The sequence below is a fragment of the Trachypithecus francoisi genome, unplaced genomic scaffold (genome assembly GCF_009764315.1).
Source record: "Trachypithecus francoisi isolate TF-2019V2 unplaced genomic scaffold, Tfra_2.0 Lachesis_group4, whole genome shotgun sequence".
Taxonomy (NCBI): domain Eukaryota; kingdom Metazoa; phylum Chordata; class Mammalia; order Primates; family Cercopithecidae; genus Trachypithecus; species Trachypithecus francoisi.
Window position 1 is genome coordinate 96699672 of NW_022681469.1, and position 18781 is coordinate 96718452.

At 40.0% G+C, this 18781-nt stretch overlaps 2 protein-coding genes across 8 annotated transcripts in view; one reads left to right on the forward strand and one right to left on the reverse strand.

Moving 5' to 3' along the window:
- The window catches only part of OSBPL3 (oxysterol binding protein like 3), a 183546-nt gene that overhangs the window by 136179 nt on the left and 28586 nt on the right, over positions 1-18781 (reverse strand). The window lies entirely within an intron of this gene.
- LOC117073326 (40S ribosomal protein S3) lies at positions 13602-14473 on the forward strand. Its single transcript, XM_033194117.1, has one exon. The coding sequence runs from the start codon at positions 13644-13646 to the stop codon at positions 14373-14375; it is 732 nt and encodes a 243-aa protein (XP_033050008.1). The 5' UTR covers positions 13602-13643; the 3' UTR covers positions 14376-14473.

Consider the following 18781-nt stretch of genomic DNA (forward strand, 5'->3'; position numbering starts at 1 on the left):
GGGGATGTAAGGCTATAAAGAGAAGTGTGAAACAGCATATGAAAAAGCATTTTCTGATGAACAACAAACACTTCCACCAACAAGACTGATACTGTCTCAAATGTGGCCCTGAGTCAGCAATATATATGGGACAGCTGGGGCTTAATGGAAAAACCTGGGCTCTTGTCCTCACTCTCCCACATACGGCTGTGTCACTGTGCAAGCACAACCCTTTCGCGTCTCAATGACTAATCTATAAAACAAAACACGTCGACTAGATGAATGATAATCTCTCCTTAACAAAGGCCAGAGGGCTTTCCCTACAGAGTAGTTCAAACCAGTGGTCAGTTTCCCCATAAACCAGTTCCCATAAACCATGTCTTATTTAATTAATAAGAATTGCATGGGCACATCTGTCCCAGTTTAAAGCTTCAGCAACTGAGGTTTAACAAGGTCATATTTGTCCACCATCGCTGGAATTTGAATGCAGGCATTTCGGACTGGAGGTCACCTTTTTATCCAGTGTACTTGCAGCATTCTCTGGTCAAGGTTCAAGCTGTGCGCCCAGGGGTCTGAGATAGGTTAGAATGCAAGAGCAAGAGAACACCACCAACACAAACCAGGATCATAAGCATCCTAGAGAAAATGAAAGGGAAAAGGGGGTGCTCTGGTGAGAATGTTTATGTCCCCCTGAAATTCATACATTAAAACCTAGTCACCAATTTGATGGCATCGGGATGTGGGGTCTTTGGGAGGTGATTAGTCATGAAGGCAGAGCCCTCATGAATAGGACTAGTGCCCTTTTAAAGAGGCCCCACAGAGCTGCCTTGTCCCTTCCACCCTGTGAGGACACAGCAAAAAGGCACTGTCTACCAACCAAAACACGAGCCTCCCAAGACACCAAATCCAACAGTACTTCGATCTTGCATTTTCCAGCCTCCAGAACTATGAGAAGTAAATTTCTGATGTTTATAAGCCACCCAATTTATGCTATCTTCTTAGAGCAGCCCAAATGGACTAAGACAGGGGCAAAGACCAAACTGCCTTATATTCAAGCATTTTAAAAGTTGGGCATTCAGGAACAATCTTTCTAAGATCACTTTTTAAAACAAAAGAAAACTTTCAAGACTCAAAGTGGTCCCCATGGGCAGACCCTCACTGTTCTGTAATGCAGAATGCCATGTTACAAACCAGTGAACCGTTTTTCCTCCATATTCAGATTCCACACTGGACCTGATGCTGCTGCAGCAACTCCAGTCTTCACCATTCACAGGAGGAGAATGGAAGGGCTGCTGCCCAAAATAGTTTAATAAGGCCAGCAGTGATTCAGAGAGTAAATAACAGGCCACGCACACAGACGCCTGCAGAACTGGGACCCAGCTAAGGGGGCGGTTCACTGCTCAAGGTTAAATGGAGGATAAAGAGGACAGGAACATTCAATTACACGTGTTCAAGGGAGAAAAGATCATTAGTACCACCTGCAAACTCCCAAAAAGGCAGTCAAATATGAGGCATTTCAGCTTGACTATTTATTAACACTGTTCTAGAGTCAAAAAAAGAACCAACCCATGAAGGTAAAAAGCAACCTTGCCAACATAGACCCTTTAGAACATTTTCTCTCTCAATGGACTCTGATTTGTTACTGAATAATTTCACGTGCATAAAAATATCGTAAGTTTATGAATATTTAAAAAGATGCCCAACATCAGGAGAACAAAAAAAAATCCAGAAAAGCATCCAGAAAACTTTACTAATAGTCACAAGCTAGTCTAAAACCCAAACAAGATTCACCCTACCTTGCAAAACACTCAAATCATTAATATTTCTGATTATGCTTCCATTCCCAAGAAAAACTAGGAATTGAGCAAACTTTAAGCTTGTGTAAAAAATAAATGTTGCATTTCTATTATTTATTTATCTTAAACTCCAGTTGAGGCAAGTATTTGCCTACGCTCTCAGTTCTGATGAGAAGTTGATATTTAAATAATTAGTTGATATTTAAATAATTAGCTATGAGAAAAGCAAACCAATGGGTATTTCCCAAAGTTACCATCTGCTTTTGCTATCAAAATTTGGAATTTCAGTCAAATATACAGTGAAACATATATACACAAGAGCTGTGCCACTTAGCATAAATAGAGTAAAACAACAAATACTAAGATTTGTTGGCATTAAATCAGTTTAGTCTATAAATACCTTTACAGACGACAAGAGAGAAGCAAAGCTTAAGAATGCAGATAGATCATGTGTTTAACTGCTCTAAAATGGAATCTGAGAGAAAGTTAATTTTCTCAGCTGGAGCCAAGAGTTAAAGCTTGTAACTGATGGAAAATAAGGTCATATTGGAGCAGTCTTTTATGTGAAAAATTAAATCTCACCACTTCAATACAGGCCTCATTTTAAAAACACCAGTATCAATGATCTCAACAAATTTTTATTCAAATATTACACAGATATGACATGTTCAACACTGATCTTATTGACAAATGTAAGCCTGCTTTGCTGGATGTCTCAGAAGCAATAACCTTTTCATTATAATCCTTTCTTGTGTTTTAGTTTTAAGCTTTAATGACAGATAACCAAGCTCCTCGGATCAAAGACACAGTAAAAGCCAGGAATAGAACATAAGTGAATTGAACACTGTCAAGAACACAAAACACCTTCATTTACTGCTAGAGTAATAGAGTACCTGCTGTGCCCAAATGGAAAACAATCCTCATATAATGTATGTGTTATCAAAAACATATCTATCTTTCGGCCCCCAACCACTAGGGAGTACCACAAAGTACACTAGGGTGTCAAGAAGTCTGTCATGCAAGCTGACCTTCTCAAAATCGGCTTAGAAATCAGGATGAAACTCAGCATAACCACTTAAATGGCTTTATCCTTTAAATAAATACTGTAAAATAGAGTTTGCCATACAGCTTACTTTTGAATGGATCTTTTCTGGAAATATTTCACCCTTCAGAAGCAATGTAATGACAAAAGTTTGAATTAGGCCAATTTTCAGTTATGTCTTCTATTCCTTGGCTTGGGATTCAACACTCTTGGACTTTTGGCAACAGGCAGATGGAAACACCAGAAATTATCACTTTGCTGAAATGCTTTCTTTCTGGGAGACTTAATTATTTCTACTGCATGGGTTTGTTTCATTTTTACATAAGGCATTTTCTTAAAAATTGTATGTAGCCATTGAAAATGACTCACAAGAACCTTTAGTGGCTTTTCCTTTAAGCCCCCTTTCAAAAAATATGTACAGGGTTGCTCATCATACGGTTGTTTGTACTAGTAAAAAAAGGCAGACATATTAATGCATAGAAAATTGGATACATAATTTGTAGTACAACTACATAATAACCTATAAGACATCCATTAAAATGACAAAACAGGCATGAGGGAGGCTTTTTAATAAAAGAAATAATTGTGGCCGGGCACAGTGGCTCAAGCCTGTAATCCCAGCACTTTGGGAGGCCGAGATGGGCGGATCACGAGGTCAGGAGATCGAGACCATCCTGGCTAACACATTGAAACCCCGTCTCTACTAAAAAATACAAAAAACGAGCCGGGCGAGGTGGCGGGCGCCTGTAGTCCCAGCTACTCGGGAGGCTGAGGCAGGAGAATGGCGTAAACCCGGGAGGCGGGGCTTGCAGTGAGCTGAGATCCGGCCACTGCACTCCAGCCTGGGCGACAGAGTGAGCCCTTGTTTAAAAAAAAGATTCTGTTATTAAGGAAAAGTATATAACGGAAGGCAACATTATTTGACACAGTATATGATGTGATTAATTAAGATGCAGAACACAAGAACAAATGAAAGGAAACAGAGTACAAGGGGTACAAACTGGTGTAGAAATAAAGATTCAAGAATTTTTAGCATAGAGATATCAGATGAAATCATAGGAATAGTTAAGATAGCCCAAGGAATCAGCATTGAGCAAGAAGAGACAGTGAGGTAAGTATCCCAGGAAATGCAGTACTTAAGAGAAAGAGGCCAGGCGCAGTGGCTCACGCCTGTAGTCCCAGCACTTTGGGAGGCCGAGACGGGCGGATCACGAGGTCAGGAGATCGAGACCATCCTGGCTAACACGGTGAAACTCCGTCTCTACTAAAAAAAAAAGTACAAAAAAACTAGCCGGGCGACGTGGCGGGCGCCTGTAGTCCCAGCTACTTGGGAGGCTGAGGCAGGAGAATGGCGTAAACCCAGGAGGCGGAGCTTGCAGTGAGCTGAGATCCGGCCATTGCACTCCACCCTGGGCGGCAGAGCGAGACTCGTCTCAAAAAAAAAAAAAAAAAAAAAAGAGAGAAAGAAAGAGGAAAGATAAATGAAGAAAACTAAGACATCAAGAATATTCAGAGAAGGAAGAACAACATTGTCCATAATCCAAAGGACCAAGGTCTTTGAGCATGGAGAAGGTATAAGCTACTGGTAATCGTCCGCCCAGTAGCCACTCTCCTGTGCTTCTTTGTGACTAATAAGAATTCCAACTTTGTTCAGCTATTAGGAAGCTAGGTGCTTGAGGAGAGCTTGGGCTCTTCCCCAACCCCAGCTGTAAATCCTGACAATTCTAAACCTATCAGGTAATCCCATTTCCCCCTTGCTATTGATTGGCTTAGGTAAGTGCATCTGAAACAATCCTGGCCAATGGAACCCTAAGGAAAGTATGGGAGACAAAAAGTTAACATGTTGCATATTTTAAAAAATTAAACACGCAGGAAGAAAAGACCAAAGAAACTGGGTCCTTGAGGACACAGTCAACTCACTGAATTAAGCAACTTTGGAACTGCCCTAATTTCAGGCTTTTTTAACGTAGTTTCTTCTATTTGGGTTTTCCATTACTTGCAGCCAAAATCATCCTAATAGTCAACAGTTTCAAACATTAACAGACAGGCCAAAATGTTATCAAGAGGCCTTGGGAGACAGTGAAGATTTAGAACGGAACGGCCCAGTTCAGTCACTGAGAAGGGGGAAAAAATCAGTAACAGGGGGCCACAACTAAAGTTAGGAGAGTGGGGGAAAAGGAGAGGGAGAGCATTAGGACAAATACCTAATGCACCTAATGCATGCAGGGCTTAAAACCTAGATGACGGGTTGACAGGTGCAGCAAATCACCATGGCACATGTATACCTATGTAACAAACCTACATGTTCTGTACATGTATCCCAGAACTAAAAGAAAGAAAGAAAAATAAATAAATAAAAATAAAGTTGGGAGAATTTCTTCCTATTGACTTCTGTTTTTAGATGAAATGAAAACAAGGTCAAATGCTGAGAATGAGATTGTGGAAGAAAGCTGTATTCTTGAAGAAAATAATAAAGGTTTGGAATAGCTGCTACAAAAAAAAAGGGAAAGGGTGTGAACTTTGGATCCGAAAATATATTTTCAGATCAAAATATCAAAAGGCTCTGTTAACATTAAAATCATAAATTTGTAAGAAAGCCAATAAGCAGAGTGGTAAACTGAGTACAAGGACAGAAGTAGACTGTTGTGTTGAATCAGGGTTGGAGAAAGAAATGAATCCTATAGAAGATCAGGAGGTGTAGAAATTACTGGTACCAATGACAGATCATCAAAAGGGTTAACTATATAGTCTAGGTACACCGGGGAGAAGTAAAGGGTGTGGAAGAGTAAAGACCGGACAGGCTGAACAAACAGGGTGCAGATCAGGGAATAAATTCACAATGAGTCTGAAGAAAAGGTTTACTGACAGAAAGCAGACAGGAAAGACAGGGGCTGTGATGGAGTAAAGGGCATTTCAGAGATAACCATCTCCAAGTGAGAGCAGCAGGGTTTGGCCACTGGACCGGGCTGCTGAGGTGGTGTGGGATGTCTCTAACACCAAGGAGAAGAGGAACAGTGAATGATGATGTCAGGTAAGTCCTCAATATAAGCACAGCGGAGGATAATAACAGGAAAGGGGCTCAAAGGCAAACAGGAGACAGCTACAAACCAAAGCTCACACTTCCCACATCGCTCTTCTTAACATTTCTTTCTTCTTTTTTTTTTTTTATTTGTTTATTTTTTGTGATGGAGTCTCGCTCTGTCACCCAGGCTGGTGTGCAGTGGCACGATCTCGGCTCTCTGTAACCTCCACCTCCCAGGTACACGCCATTCTCCTGCCCCAGCCTCCCAAGCAGCTGGGACTACAGGCTCCTGCCACTACATCCAGCTAATTTTTTGTACTTTTAGTAGAAACGGGATTTCATCATGTTAGCCAGGATGGTCTCCATCTCCTGACCTTGTGATCTGCCTGTCTTGGCCTCCCAAAGTGCTGGGATTACAGGTGTGAACCACTGCTCCCGGCCAACATTTATTTCTTTTAAGGAGAAATCTATTTGCCTTAGCAATAGTTTCAGGTAGATGACCTTTCACATATGTATAAGAAACGTTGCCCTGAACCCTGAGAAAATCCTAAAGATTCCAGTCTATTATCAGATAATTCCTCCTAAATGGGTCTTTCTTCTTATCAATTTATAAAAACCCTGGAGGAATAAAATGAGAAAAGCGGAGATGAATCCGATGCATCTAGGATATCTCTTAAAGTCTCTACTCCCAACATTTCCCCTCTTTCTACTCCTGCTGCTACCTGCCAGGTTCAGGTAGCAATTATCATCTCTTGCCTACATGACTACAATAGCTCCTCCGTAGCTTTCCAAGGTGTAGTGAGCTCTCCCCACTAAATGATGCCACATAGAGTTGCCAACCAAATCCTCCTAAAGTATCTCTTTGAATACTCCTCTCTATGCAAAGACCTGCAATGACTCCTCTTCACCCAGAGCACTGGCTTTCAAGCTCTTACAGCACCTGCATCCTGTAAGACAGGTCACAGTATTCCCACCACAAAAATCAAGTAATGACAATCTGTTCTCCCACTTGACCATAATCACACCTAACAGAAGAGCTCTCTCATTTAGCATAAAGTAACACATTTAGTTATCTGAAGTGTAATACATCATTGCATGGAATTCTAAATGCAAAACTTGTGAACAAATGATGTATAAAATGAAGTCCAACTACACAGTGGTGGTACTGAAGGCCTCCCAAGCGCCAACTCAACCTTCCTTTGCCCCTTTATCGCTCACATTTTACTCCACTTCTCCTAAATGCAAGGCAAGCCAGGCAAGCTGTATAGGTATCAGTATCCACACTTCAGTGTCATTCCAAGGACCCAGGGCTGTGTTTTGCTCACGTCTCTCTTTGTAAGACATTAACACAACAGAAAAGAATAAGCTTTGTTCTGTAAGGCTTGTTGCCCATCTGCTCCAAGTACTTTGGGCACCACCAGAAATGTATGTTGTGTCCAACTGACTCAAGAAGCCTTCCCTTAACAATATCTCAAGATGCTTTTTTTTTTTTTAACCTCAGAACTTTATAAGAAAACAAAGCGGCTATTTGAAAAGAATGAAATTCATACAATATGGAATGAACTAAACCAAATTTAGTAAATAGTCAATCTAAGCACAGGCATTCTTTTATACAACTAATATAATGAACCTGTAGTTCTAAATACAGCTAAGGGCCCCCACGCCTGACCATGGCACTAAGTACACTTGTAGCCAGGAGTGCCTGAAGCCATGTCTGTCTGGCGCCTTTCCAGACACTGCTTCCGTTGTTTCCTGGATTTAGATCCTTCACAGGCCTCTTCTCTGTCCCATGGTAATCTATGCATTCCATGCTGATCACCAAGAGAATAGGGAATCCTGCTATCAGGTCTCATCTACTCAACCATACAGAATTTAGAGTCCCTGAAATATTAGGACAAATGCAAAGTATGAAAGCTTCTGTGTTTCTATGGTGATGGCCATTTTTCTTCCTGTTAGGTACAAGTCTTCAGTTCCTTTTCTGAAACCTTCAAGGCTAGGAATATTCAAAATGGCTTTTTTAAGGTAACACAATACATCTGTCTTCTATTTTACAACACCTCCAGCAGGGCCTAGAGCAGCACCTCACAGTCAGAAACACTGATATTTTTGCAAGTATGAACATCCCTATTAAGTGGGATAATGATCATGAATAGCCTCATGGCAGGGCAGGGCAGACTATGCCATCAAATGAACTCCACAAAAAGCCCAAAACCTGTCACTATTCAGATTTCACAATTGTGATTAAGAAACTACATTACAAACAACTGTGTGACACTGGAACTTTAAAGGAGCTGAGCAGTGCAAAGGCCATCCTCTCTCTGGCTCCAAAGAGAACACCAACCCAGGGCTAGAAGAAATGCCCAGGTAAAACAGAACCTCAGAAAGTTTTCCCAAGTTATGCTGTAGATCATTAAGTACTATAGTCTCTCCTGGCTATGGCAGCCCAGGGGTTCATGAATTCACTAATTTATGTCCCTTCTATGGTTGTCTTGGTGCAGTGCCATGCCCAGTACACTGGCTAGATTCATACTGATAAATCTGACCCTCTCACTCTCCAATAGTCTAGGGAGCAAATCACGACCACAGCAAATCACGACACAGTGACTGAGACAAGGATACTCAAGCTATGAGGCAGCCTGTACATATGTGCTTGTACCTTAGAGGCTTAAAGGAAGGACAAAACACATTTCAGTCTGTTCATTTCGCTATTTCATTGCAATATGAAAAGCAATCAAGCACCACATTCATACACTGAAGTTTATCACCTCAAATCTTACCTGCATAGTTTCTATATTTGCTTTGGTGGGATATTTTAATGACTGAAATAACAGCAAACCTTTCTAAGAAGAGTTCCATTAAACTAGATAAGATCAGAGTTAACACTATAACTCTGTTATCTCTACATATCTCCAAGGAAACCCATATACTATTAGAGTCATGCTAAGAAACAGATTCAATTTTGAAACAGATCAGAAAGTGGAATTTACTAAAATGGAAATGTGACTCTAAGAAAAGCTTTCACGTTCCCTGGTGCGGACTATATCTTCACTATGATAAGACTAAATTGGGATGGACTGCTGAAGATGTCATTATCCAGAGTAAATATCATAAACAGATGTGCCTTTGGTTGCTCCATTTTGAATCTTGATATTTATCATTGTACTCCACCAGATAAGTCAATTTGTGAAATTTACTTATGTTTCAGATTAAACACAAATTGGAAGAGACAATAATAGTTGAATTAAGAATCCTTTACTTAATCTGTCTTCCTAGCATGGACAGGAGACTATAAGTAGTCAATTATTTCCTTTCATAGGCATAGAAAAACCAAGGAATAAATTAAAAATTTTCCAGTCTAAAATTTAAAAAAAAAAATTTAAGGAAACAGTTTTATTAGGGAGAAACCAAAGATTAAAAGTTACCTTGACTTGAAGAGATTACTGGATTCTTCGTACACTAAAATAAGATGTCTGGTTACAATAGTGGCTGTAGCACCTCCTAAAGTTATTGTGAGACTTTTGAGCAAAGGCTTTTATTTTCTCATTTGCATTAAACTTACCTGATCATTACTGGGACTATGGTGGTGACGTTAATAAGAAGAAACTCCAAATGTTAAAAATGCCACGGTGGCCGGGTGCGGTGGCTCACGTCTGTAATCCCAGCACTTTGGGAGACCAGGCGGGCTGATCATGAGGTCAGGAGTTCGAGACCAGCCCAACCAACATGGCGAAACCCTGTCTCTACTAAAAATACAAAAAATATTAGCTGGCCATGGTGGTGCGCACCTGTAATCCCAACTACTCAGGAGGCTGAGGCAGGAGAATCACTTGAACCCAGGAGGCAGAGGTTGCAGTAAGGTGAGATTGCGCCACTGCACTCCATCTTGGGTGACAGAGCGAGACTCTGAAAAAAAAAATGCCATGGTGATGTTTAAAAATATAAAATCTCAATAAACCCAATCATCCTCTCTCTTTCAAAAGAGAAGGAATGCCAAAGGTTCTCCTGTATGCGCTATTTTATCCAAAGGTTTGTACCACAATATGGTATTTGTATTTTTCTTATCTAGCAAAGTACATAACTCCTCTATAACGCCCTTCTCATTTGCTTTAATAGTGACATTTTAAATGAATGAGCAATGACATCATTCTCAAAAAATATTTTAGAAACCAGAAAACAGGAAACAATCATTCTGGCCCAATGGAGTTAACATCTGACTTTCTTTTCCTGATGGATTCCATGAGGAGATTTTTCCTCGTATTTGAGAAAGCAGCATTCTTAAACCAGAACTGTCACTGCCACGTCATTTGGTGGCAAACCCTATTCAAGATTTGATTACTTGAGTATCAAGTCTTGGGTGGTGTTTACCACCTATATTATCTTAAATAATATTATCACTTGATAACAAAGGAACAAATAAAAAAGAAAAACACTTTAATTCAAATCTAGTACCATTTCTCTTCCACATGACAATCCTTCCCTCCTTCAATCAACCCTTCTTTTTTCTAGTCTAAACATCTCCATTTAATTCATTTATTCTCTCAGAAAACAGTTTCCAGTTCCTTCTCCATCCTATTCATTTTTCTAAGGGCAGAATCCATCATGAGTATGTGCTCTGACAACCTAAAGCAGTGTCCTGTATATTTATTCATTCAACAAAGACTTAGTGAAAACAAGTATTAATATTATTCTAGGAACTGGAAATATATCAGTGACAAAAATCACTGCTATCTTAAAGCTTAACATCTCATCTAGCACCTAGAACAAGGCCAGACACAAGGCAAGCACTCACTAAATACTTGTTGAAAACATCCTGCATGAAGGGCAGTATCTGAATTTGAACACAATGATTCCAAATGTGGTTCAACATGTTGAAAGTGGCACACTCTGATATGGTGAAATGATTACTGGTAGCAAGGGAAAAAAAACTAGAAGTACACGTAAGACTCTGAAAAGATGAGCAGTCTAGAGTCTCTTTGCAACTCATTTTATACCTTGAGGACATAACTACATTAATCATAATGTAAGAGGTAAGATGCTCATTGTTCATAAGAGGTTCGAATTATGTCAAGGCTCTGTTCAAAGAAACAGGAGAGTGGAGAATACATTTTAGAGCAATGTATAAAGAGTTGATTTTAAACATTTTTATTTCTTAGTACTTGTTCCAGTTAGTATTATTAAGTAACAAAGTACCCCAAAACTTAGCAGCTTCAAACAACTATTTATCTGGCTCATAATTTAAATGGTGAAGAATTCAGGAAAGGCTGGGCTGGGCAGCTCTGGCTCAGGGTCTCTCATTTAATGGCAATCAGATGCCAGGTGGGGCTGCAGCTAGGTGGGCGAGAGTCATCTGAAGGCTCAGCTGGGTAGGTGTCTTAGGAGGCTCCCTCCCAAGGCTGGTAGTCAATGCTGGCTATCAGCTGGGAGCTCAGCTGGGGTTGCTGGTTGGGTCACCTACACATGGTTTCTCCAGCATGGAATCTCAGAGTAGCCATACTTTGACTTGGCAGTTAGCATGGTCAGAACTAATGTCCCAAGAGAAGTAAGCAGAAATTGCACAGCCTTTCACAACCTAGACTACCAAGTTGTCATATAGTGTTATTTTTGCCGTACTTTTATCGGTTGGAGCACAAACCAACTCGTATTTAAGAGAAGGGTACACAGACCTCATCTATGAACTTCTGGTCAGTTTTTAAAACTTCCACAGTATTTTAAAGGGGTAAGTTTCCATTAGTTAATAAATGTGTTTAGGTAGAAGACTATATTTTAGATATGAGACATTAACAGGGAAATAACAGACATTATCTGTTATTTTGCTCAGTACAAGTATCTTGTTTTGTTGAATACACTAAGCTTAACTGAATGATTAGCCTAACAAGAGGGTTACAGAGCTGCTTTTGGACTTTGGACTCTTAAGCAACAAAAGGTTACACAACCAGAGTCCTGCCATTAAGAAGGGCAGGCTCAGGTCCACCTTATCCACTCCATGTGGCAGACATTTCTCCCTCCTCGACTCACATCATTTTTTATCATATGCTCTGGATTCATGAGCTGAAGTAGCAGGGATGTGTGTAAGAAAGAAAAAGAGGAGAGGAGGAGAGAGAGAGTACTCCATCTATATCATTTGCTTTGTGAGGATAAGAACTGCCTTAACCTTTTTCTTTAACACAATACCCAGTAGGCATCCAATAAAGGTTTACTGTTTGGCTTGGGCTCAAAATGAAAAGGATAAGCATTATTGTTCATTATTCTAGCCCCTTTCATGTCTTTAAATTGTAAAACAAAGAAAAAAATCTGTACCACAGGAGGCTGGACTGCTGAGTTCTATCAAGGCATGGAGCTGTCTAAAAACAAAGTCAGGGCCGGGCGCGGTGGCTCACGCCTGTAATCCCAGCACTTTGGGAGGCCAAGGCAGGCGGATCACGAGGTCAGGAGATCAAGACCATCCTGGCTAACATGGTGAAACCCCGTCTCTACTAAAACTACAAAAAATTAGCCAGGCATGGTGGCGGGCGCCTGTAGTCCCAGCTACTCCGGAGACTGAGGCAGGAGAATGGCATGAATCCAGGAGGCGGAGCTTGCAGTGAGCCGAGATTGCGCCATTGCACTCCAGCCTGGGTGACATAGCAAGATTCCGTCTCAAAAAAAAATAAAAAACAAAAAACAAAGTCAGGAGTGCCCCATCCTTGATGATGGTCAAGTCAAGGTGTTGTAGAGAGGAGTAAAACATCAGATGGAGGTTCTAAGTTTCCAAGGTCCCTTCTAAGAAAGACTTTACAATTCCATGACAAAGGATTTAGAAAATAAAAGCAAAACTGAGTTCCTATAAATGTGTGCAATGTCACTATTCACTATTCTCCTGCCAAAAATGTATTAATATAGAAAAAAGACAGCTAGGAAATTCTCTGAATAAAGCTCTTCCAGGTAGAGTTCAACAACTACAGAAGGAATCAGCCCACAGCATGTATGCAGCCTAGCTTTACCCAGGCACCAGAAACCTCCAGAGCATCACTCCCAACTGCTGCTTTTGCTCCCCTGGTGACTACCCCTGAAAGTTGCATATCTTTATTTCACAGAAACTACCTTTCCTCAGTCCCTATCAAGAAATGAATTTCAAAGTAACACTTTTAGCATAATGTTTAATCCCTAACACCATACCAGCAACTTATCTATATGGGTAAGGAGGAAGCCAAATATTGCCAAAAATATCTAGGAATCACTATTTCTGAGTAGATAGCACAGTATTTATTGAAATTTGAACATCAGAAATATGCTGCAAACTAAACTATAATCTGAACACAAGTAATATATGCATGTGTATATATATGTATACATATATATCCAATTAAATCACACACAATACACACACACACATTCATTGCATACTACCCATGTGCCAGATTCTGTGATCAGTGCTGGTTGACACTGTACAGGCGGACAATATAATGTCCCCAGAGAGCTCCATCCATTCACTGTGTCCCAAAGATGCAAGAGATTGTATCACAGATTAAGCTTAAAGAATGATTTTTTTAATCCAATGTTCATTTCTAAATCGTTTACAAGAAATAAAAAAATCAAACTAAGACAACCTATCATATGCCATACAGCAAGCGCACAGACCTATACAGAAATCCCTTGAGCTGGAGCTAATAAGGACAGATCACAGAGAAACAGTCTCCCTTGGCTATGGAAGACAAAGAGAGAGAGAGAAGATTCCCAAGTGGTTTCAAGTCTGGGAATGATAGCCTAAAAAGAAAGTCTTAGAAGACAGATAGGTCCTTTTCTTTCGGCGGAACGCGGCGGCAAGATGGCCGTGCAGATTTCCAAGAAGAGGAAGTTTGTCGCTGATGGCATCTTCAAAGCTGAACTGAATGAGTTTCTTACTCGGGAGCTGGCTGAAGATGGCTACTCTGGAGTTGAGGTGCGAGTTACACCAACCAGGACAGAAATCATTATCTTAGCCACCAGAACACAGAATGTTCTTGGTGAGAAGGGCCGGCGGATTCGGGAACTGACTGCTGTAGTTCAGAAGAGGTTTGGCTTTCCAGAGGGCAGTGTAGAGCTTTATGCTGAAAAGGTGGCCACTAGAGGTCTGTGTGCCATTGCCCAGGCAGAGTCTCTGCGTTACAAACTCCTAGGAGGGCTTGCTGTGCGGAGGGCCTGCTATGGTGTGCTGCGGTTCATCATGGAGAGCGGGGCCAAAGGCTGCGAGGTCGTGGTATCTGGGAAACTCCGAGGACAGAGGGCTAAATCCATGAAGTTTGTGGATGGCCTGATGATCCACAGTGGAGACCCTGTTAACTACTACGTTGACACTGCTGTGCGCCATGTGTTGCTCAGACAGGGTGTGCTGGGCATCAAGGTGAAGATCATGCTGCCCTGGGACCCAACTGGTAAGATTGGCCCTAAGAAGCCCCTGCCTGACCACGTGAGCATCGTGGAACCCAAAGATGAAATACTGCCTACCACTCCCATCTCAGAACAGAAGGGTGGGAAGCCAGAGCCGCCTGCCATGCCCCAGCCAGTCCCCACAGCATAGCAGGGTCTCCTTGGCAGCTGTATTCTGGAGTCTGGATGTTGCTCTGTAAAGATCTTTAATAAAATCTGGTACAAAGACAAAAAAAAAAAAAAAAAAAAGAAGACAGATAGGTATTTTCAAATATGTGAAGCACTGTTGTACGGAAGACATCAGACTTATTCTACTTCAGAGGAATAGTTGAAGTACTTCCATACAGAAGACATTAGACTTTTCTATTAATACTTCAGAAGGTAGACCTACGGCTTACAGGTGGAAGTCAAAGCAAGCAGATTTACCTCATCTTTAAAAAAAAAAAAAAAAAGACCCTTCTAACAATTTGATAGCTCACAGCTGGAATGGGTTTCATGCAGTGGTACTGAGTCAATGGAAAAGCTTTCAGAGGCTAAATGATGTCCATCAGCAAAGCTGCGTAGATTACAGAATCAGATGGTGTATTGGAATGGGTGATACTACGATACCTTCCTCCAGCCCTACTCTATTATCCATTCTATGGAAGAGGAAGTCTCCATCTTTTCTTTGAGTAAATAATTCCCAAATTATCTTTTAAAGATCTCAGGATCCTCAATTTTACATCTTGATTTGGTATTTGTCTACCTAGGCTAATATTGAAGCCAGCTAATCTCACTAAGCCCTCTGTCATCAACAGTGAAGAAAGAGATCTGAAGTATCTTAACTGAGAGGGTAGATGGGGCTCCCTCAGGACAAGCTCTTCCAAGGTGTGGATACAAAGTATGTGGCTGAGTTATGAGTCATCACAGGAAATCAGTTGTTCCTAACGACAACACTGCTCCTAGTCAACAGAAACAGAAATTAATTAAACAATTTCCAAGAGGAGGTTTTAGATCTGGCTTTTATGACGTTAATGATTTACCAAAAGAGTCTGCATATCATGATTTCTCTGGACTTCTACATCTTTATTTTTTCTTTGTAAACTATGTCACACCATGCACATCTCACCATGAAAACATAGTGAGTAATCTCACCACACTGGGGAGAATTCATATTAGTAGTTTAGTGTAAATTCACCTAGAATTTATCAATCTGCTTATTCACATTAACGGAACCACATTTCACACATTGTTGTATAACCTGCCATTTTCATTTAACAATGTATTCCTGACATCTTCCCATAATATGACATACAGACCTACAGCATAGCTTCACAGTACTCATCACATACTGTGTTCCACCAATTCTGGAACACATTCTTTCTCCTATTTTAATACCTCTGATACTGGGTGTGTCTCACATTTAACAGCCATCATAGTTTACTTGGCATCATATTTTCTTTCCTCAGTGGGACATTTTCTTTCTTAGTGGTACATAAACTAATGGGAGATCTTACAATTGACACAGTCTTTGATTCAATGAAGTAGGTTAGCTGAACTGTATATAATCAATCCATTTTAGATGTTAGCAGCAGATACTCCTGATGTCCCCTTGTCGTATTCCCTCCGCCCACCTCTGATTTTAGCCATCGCCATGGTGGGGAGTTCAGAATAGGGTGGCCTCAAGCTGACACCTCCCACTAAAGACAGCCTAAGTGTCTCTTTTGTCCCCAGAGCCTTCTTTGATGCTGGGCAGTATCAACTCAGCCTGAAGGCAAAAGTGACCCAGAAAAGCAGGAGTACAAATGGCCCAGTGCACAACCTCAAGCAGAGAGGTACAGGGATGGCTGTGTAAATGCTCTAACTATAACACACCCTGTTATTATTGACTTCCTCCTTCCCTGCCTCTCTCCCTGCTCCCTCAGCGCTGCTTCCTAAGATCACCTCTCAAATAAATTATTTGCATCCATCTCCTTGCTTCAGGCTCTGCTTTCATGGGAACCCAAATTAAGCCCAGACCTTATGGACCTGTTTCAACAGTCTCCAATTTACCGATACTTCATGCTTCAAAAATATGTTTATAGGTCAACTGCTTGGAATTTGCAATCTGTTTTTTTCCCCCACAGAAATGCTATTATAAATGATTAGATTCGCAAGCCAGGTCATAAAAAGTATTTGTAGCAGCATGGAGTGCCAGCACAAAAGCTCCTAAGGAAACATGTCATTTTGCCATACTGCCTTTCTTTACCAGAAAAAAACATTAGTAATGCAATTAAGGCTCCAGGAGCAAATATCCATCCACGTTGACATGTACATACAAAAATACAGACACAGACACACACACACATTGGTGAAAGCAGATTTCTAGAGAATCGAAATGCCTATATCAATATTCATTTAAGTCCTTATAACTAGGGCTTACAACTTGAAATCCAAGAAATATAGAAAAAGTTAAACTCATCAAAGCTCTCAAAAGGGAAAAACATAAACTATTTAGTTCAATACACAAAACGTGTAAAATTTCTTAGCCAAAGATGATAAGGGTAAAATGAAAGAAAGAGGGTCATTCAGAACAAATCAGTGCAGAATGAAAGTCGTTGTGTAATTTGGAACTCAAGTCACCACAGAGGACTGTCTAAAGTCAATGCTCAACAGTTAGAAGTCTGTTACAAAATCAGAGGAGACTGAACTTGAGTTGAAAAAAAAAATTAAGTTTAATATTTATATAAAGCTAAGCCTTAAATCTGAATTAATGGATTAAAGTTGCATTTATATGATATTGTATCAAAGCCCCATTAAATGATCATTTAATATTCAAAACAACAATCTCCCTCCCCACCACCAGCCCCAACAAAAAGAAAGAATCTCCTAAATAAAATTATTGATTATTGTAACATCAAGAGGATGGAAAGTAGGAGAAAAGAAATGAAGAAATTCGAGATTATGGAATTAGACTGAAAGAAATCAATCAAAATCTTATCTAAAAATATTTGCTAGTGGCCTAATGTAAGTGGCCTAATGTAAATGCTAGTGGCCTAATGTAAGATCCTTAAGTGGGGTTTTTTCAAATTTCTTAAAAATAGAAATGCCTTTAAGTAAAAGCAACTCCTTGCTCAAGTAAAAAGTAAATCAAAATCACTTTTTCAATTATGTAGAATTTATATGTAACTTCATATTCCTTCTGGTAAAAAGGAAGGGGAAAAATGAAAAACAAAGGTGAACCAAAAAATAAATCACTGTAAATATATACATCAAATCCTTGACTACGGGTGTAGGCACAAAAAATAAAAAAATTTTAGATCCAAGAAAGAAATCTGGTTTACAAAAGCCAGAAGACTATTAGTATTTATGACTTAAACTTTATCATTGTGCATACACACAAATCCTTTCCCCTACTCACACACACAGGATTTTTTTTTTTTATTTTTTCCCAAGTTCCCCAATTTAATGGTAAAGACATAAGCTTTGAGCTTAAAAGAAAAAATATTCTTTCATTTTGCTCTTCCATGTAAGAGCTGACAAACACACCACGGGGGAGAAACCTGTATTAATGATCCTCATAGCTTGCAAGAAAAACTATTAATTTCAGTCTAAACAAACACAAACAGGGACAAAACACTCTAGACATAAACCTGCTGCAGAAGCTCTCCAAAATCACAACACCCACGGTACATCTTTCAGCTCGAATGAATAAACACTTCCAGTGAGACCTCAAATGTTTTCATTTTTTAAAAACATAAAAAGGAATCATTTTATTCCAACATGAATGAGACTGTAGAGAGCTCTAGTACTGTTGACGGCAACACTTCTTGGGGATATTATTAACTGGATTATAACATCTAATAACTAAAAGGAAGGACAGGGATGAATGGAGAGGGGCCTCCCCACCAGCCATTCTTTCAAGCTTCAAAAAAGGAGCTCAGACTTTAAGTTTTAGTCTTCGAATGCAATAGGCAGGAGGCACTTGAACTACCCAGACACTGAAATGATGCACAAAATTCTGTTCAATAGGCTAATATTTCATGTGGGTTAGGATCTGTAATCTAAACAGAATTAAGAAAAAAATTAAGAAGCTAAGCAGAACATAAGTAGTCCAACTTTTTATTTTAAGGACAGAGAAACTGAGGCCCACAAGGCTCAAGTTTTGCCCAATGTCATGTAATCACTAATCATACACCCGGTTATCTAGGTCTCCTGACATTCAATACAATGCCCTGTAGCAAACTGAAACCTCACAAACCTCAGAAGATATGATCTAATCTAATATGTCTAAAATATTGTTTTTAATACCCTTAAGGAATATCCTGAAACTGGATGAAATTTTAGATGTCGCTCTATAAATATGGAAAGATCCTCATATGAGCCACCTTTGGAGACTAGGTATTCAAATTTTTTATGTATCTCAGTACAGTTCATGCCAGGCATATGTATATTCACAGGCAAAATCCTGCAACATTCTTAACTGTGCATTACATCAACTCTATAGAGATTATGGTAAGGTTATTTCCAGGATTCTAGGCCTGCTCTACCAATATGCAAACCATCCGCTGAATCTATAAACAAGAGTACCATCAAGGT

Bases quoted from the DNA above. Each gene is read 5' to 3' on its own strand.
- LOC117073326 (XM_033194117.1), top strand. From the start codon at position 13,644: ATGGCCGTGCAGATTTCCAAGAAGAGGAAGTTTGTCGCTGATGGCATC.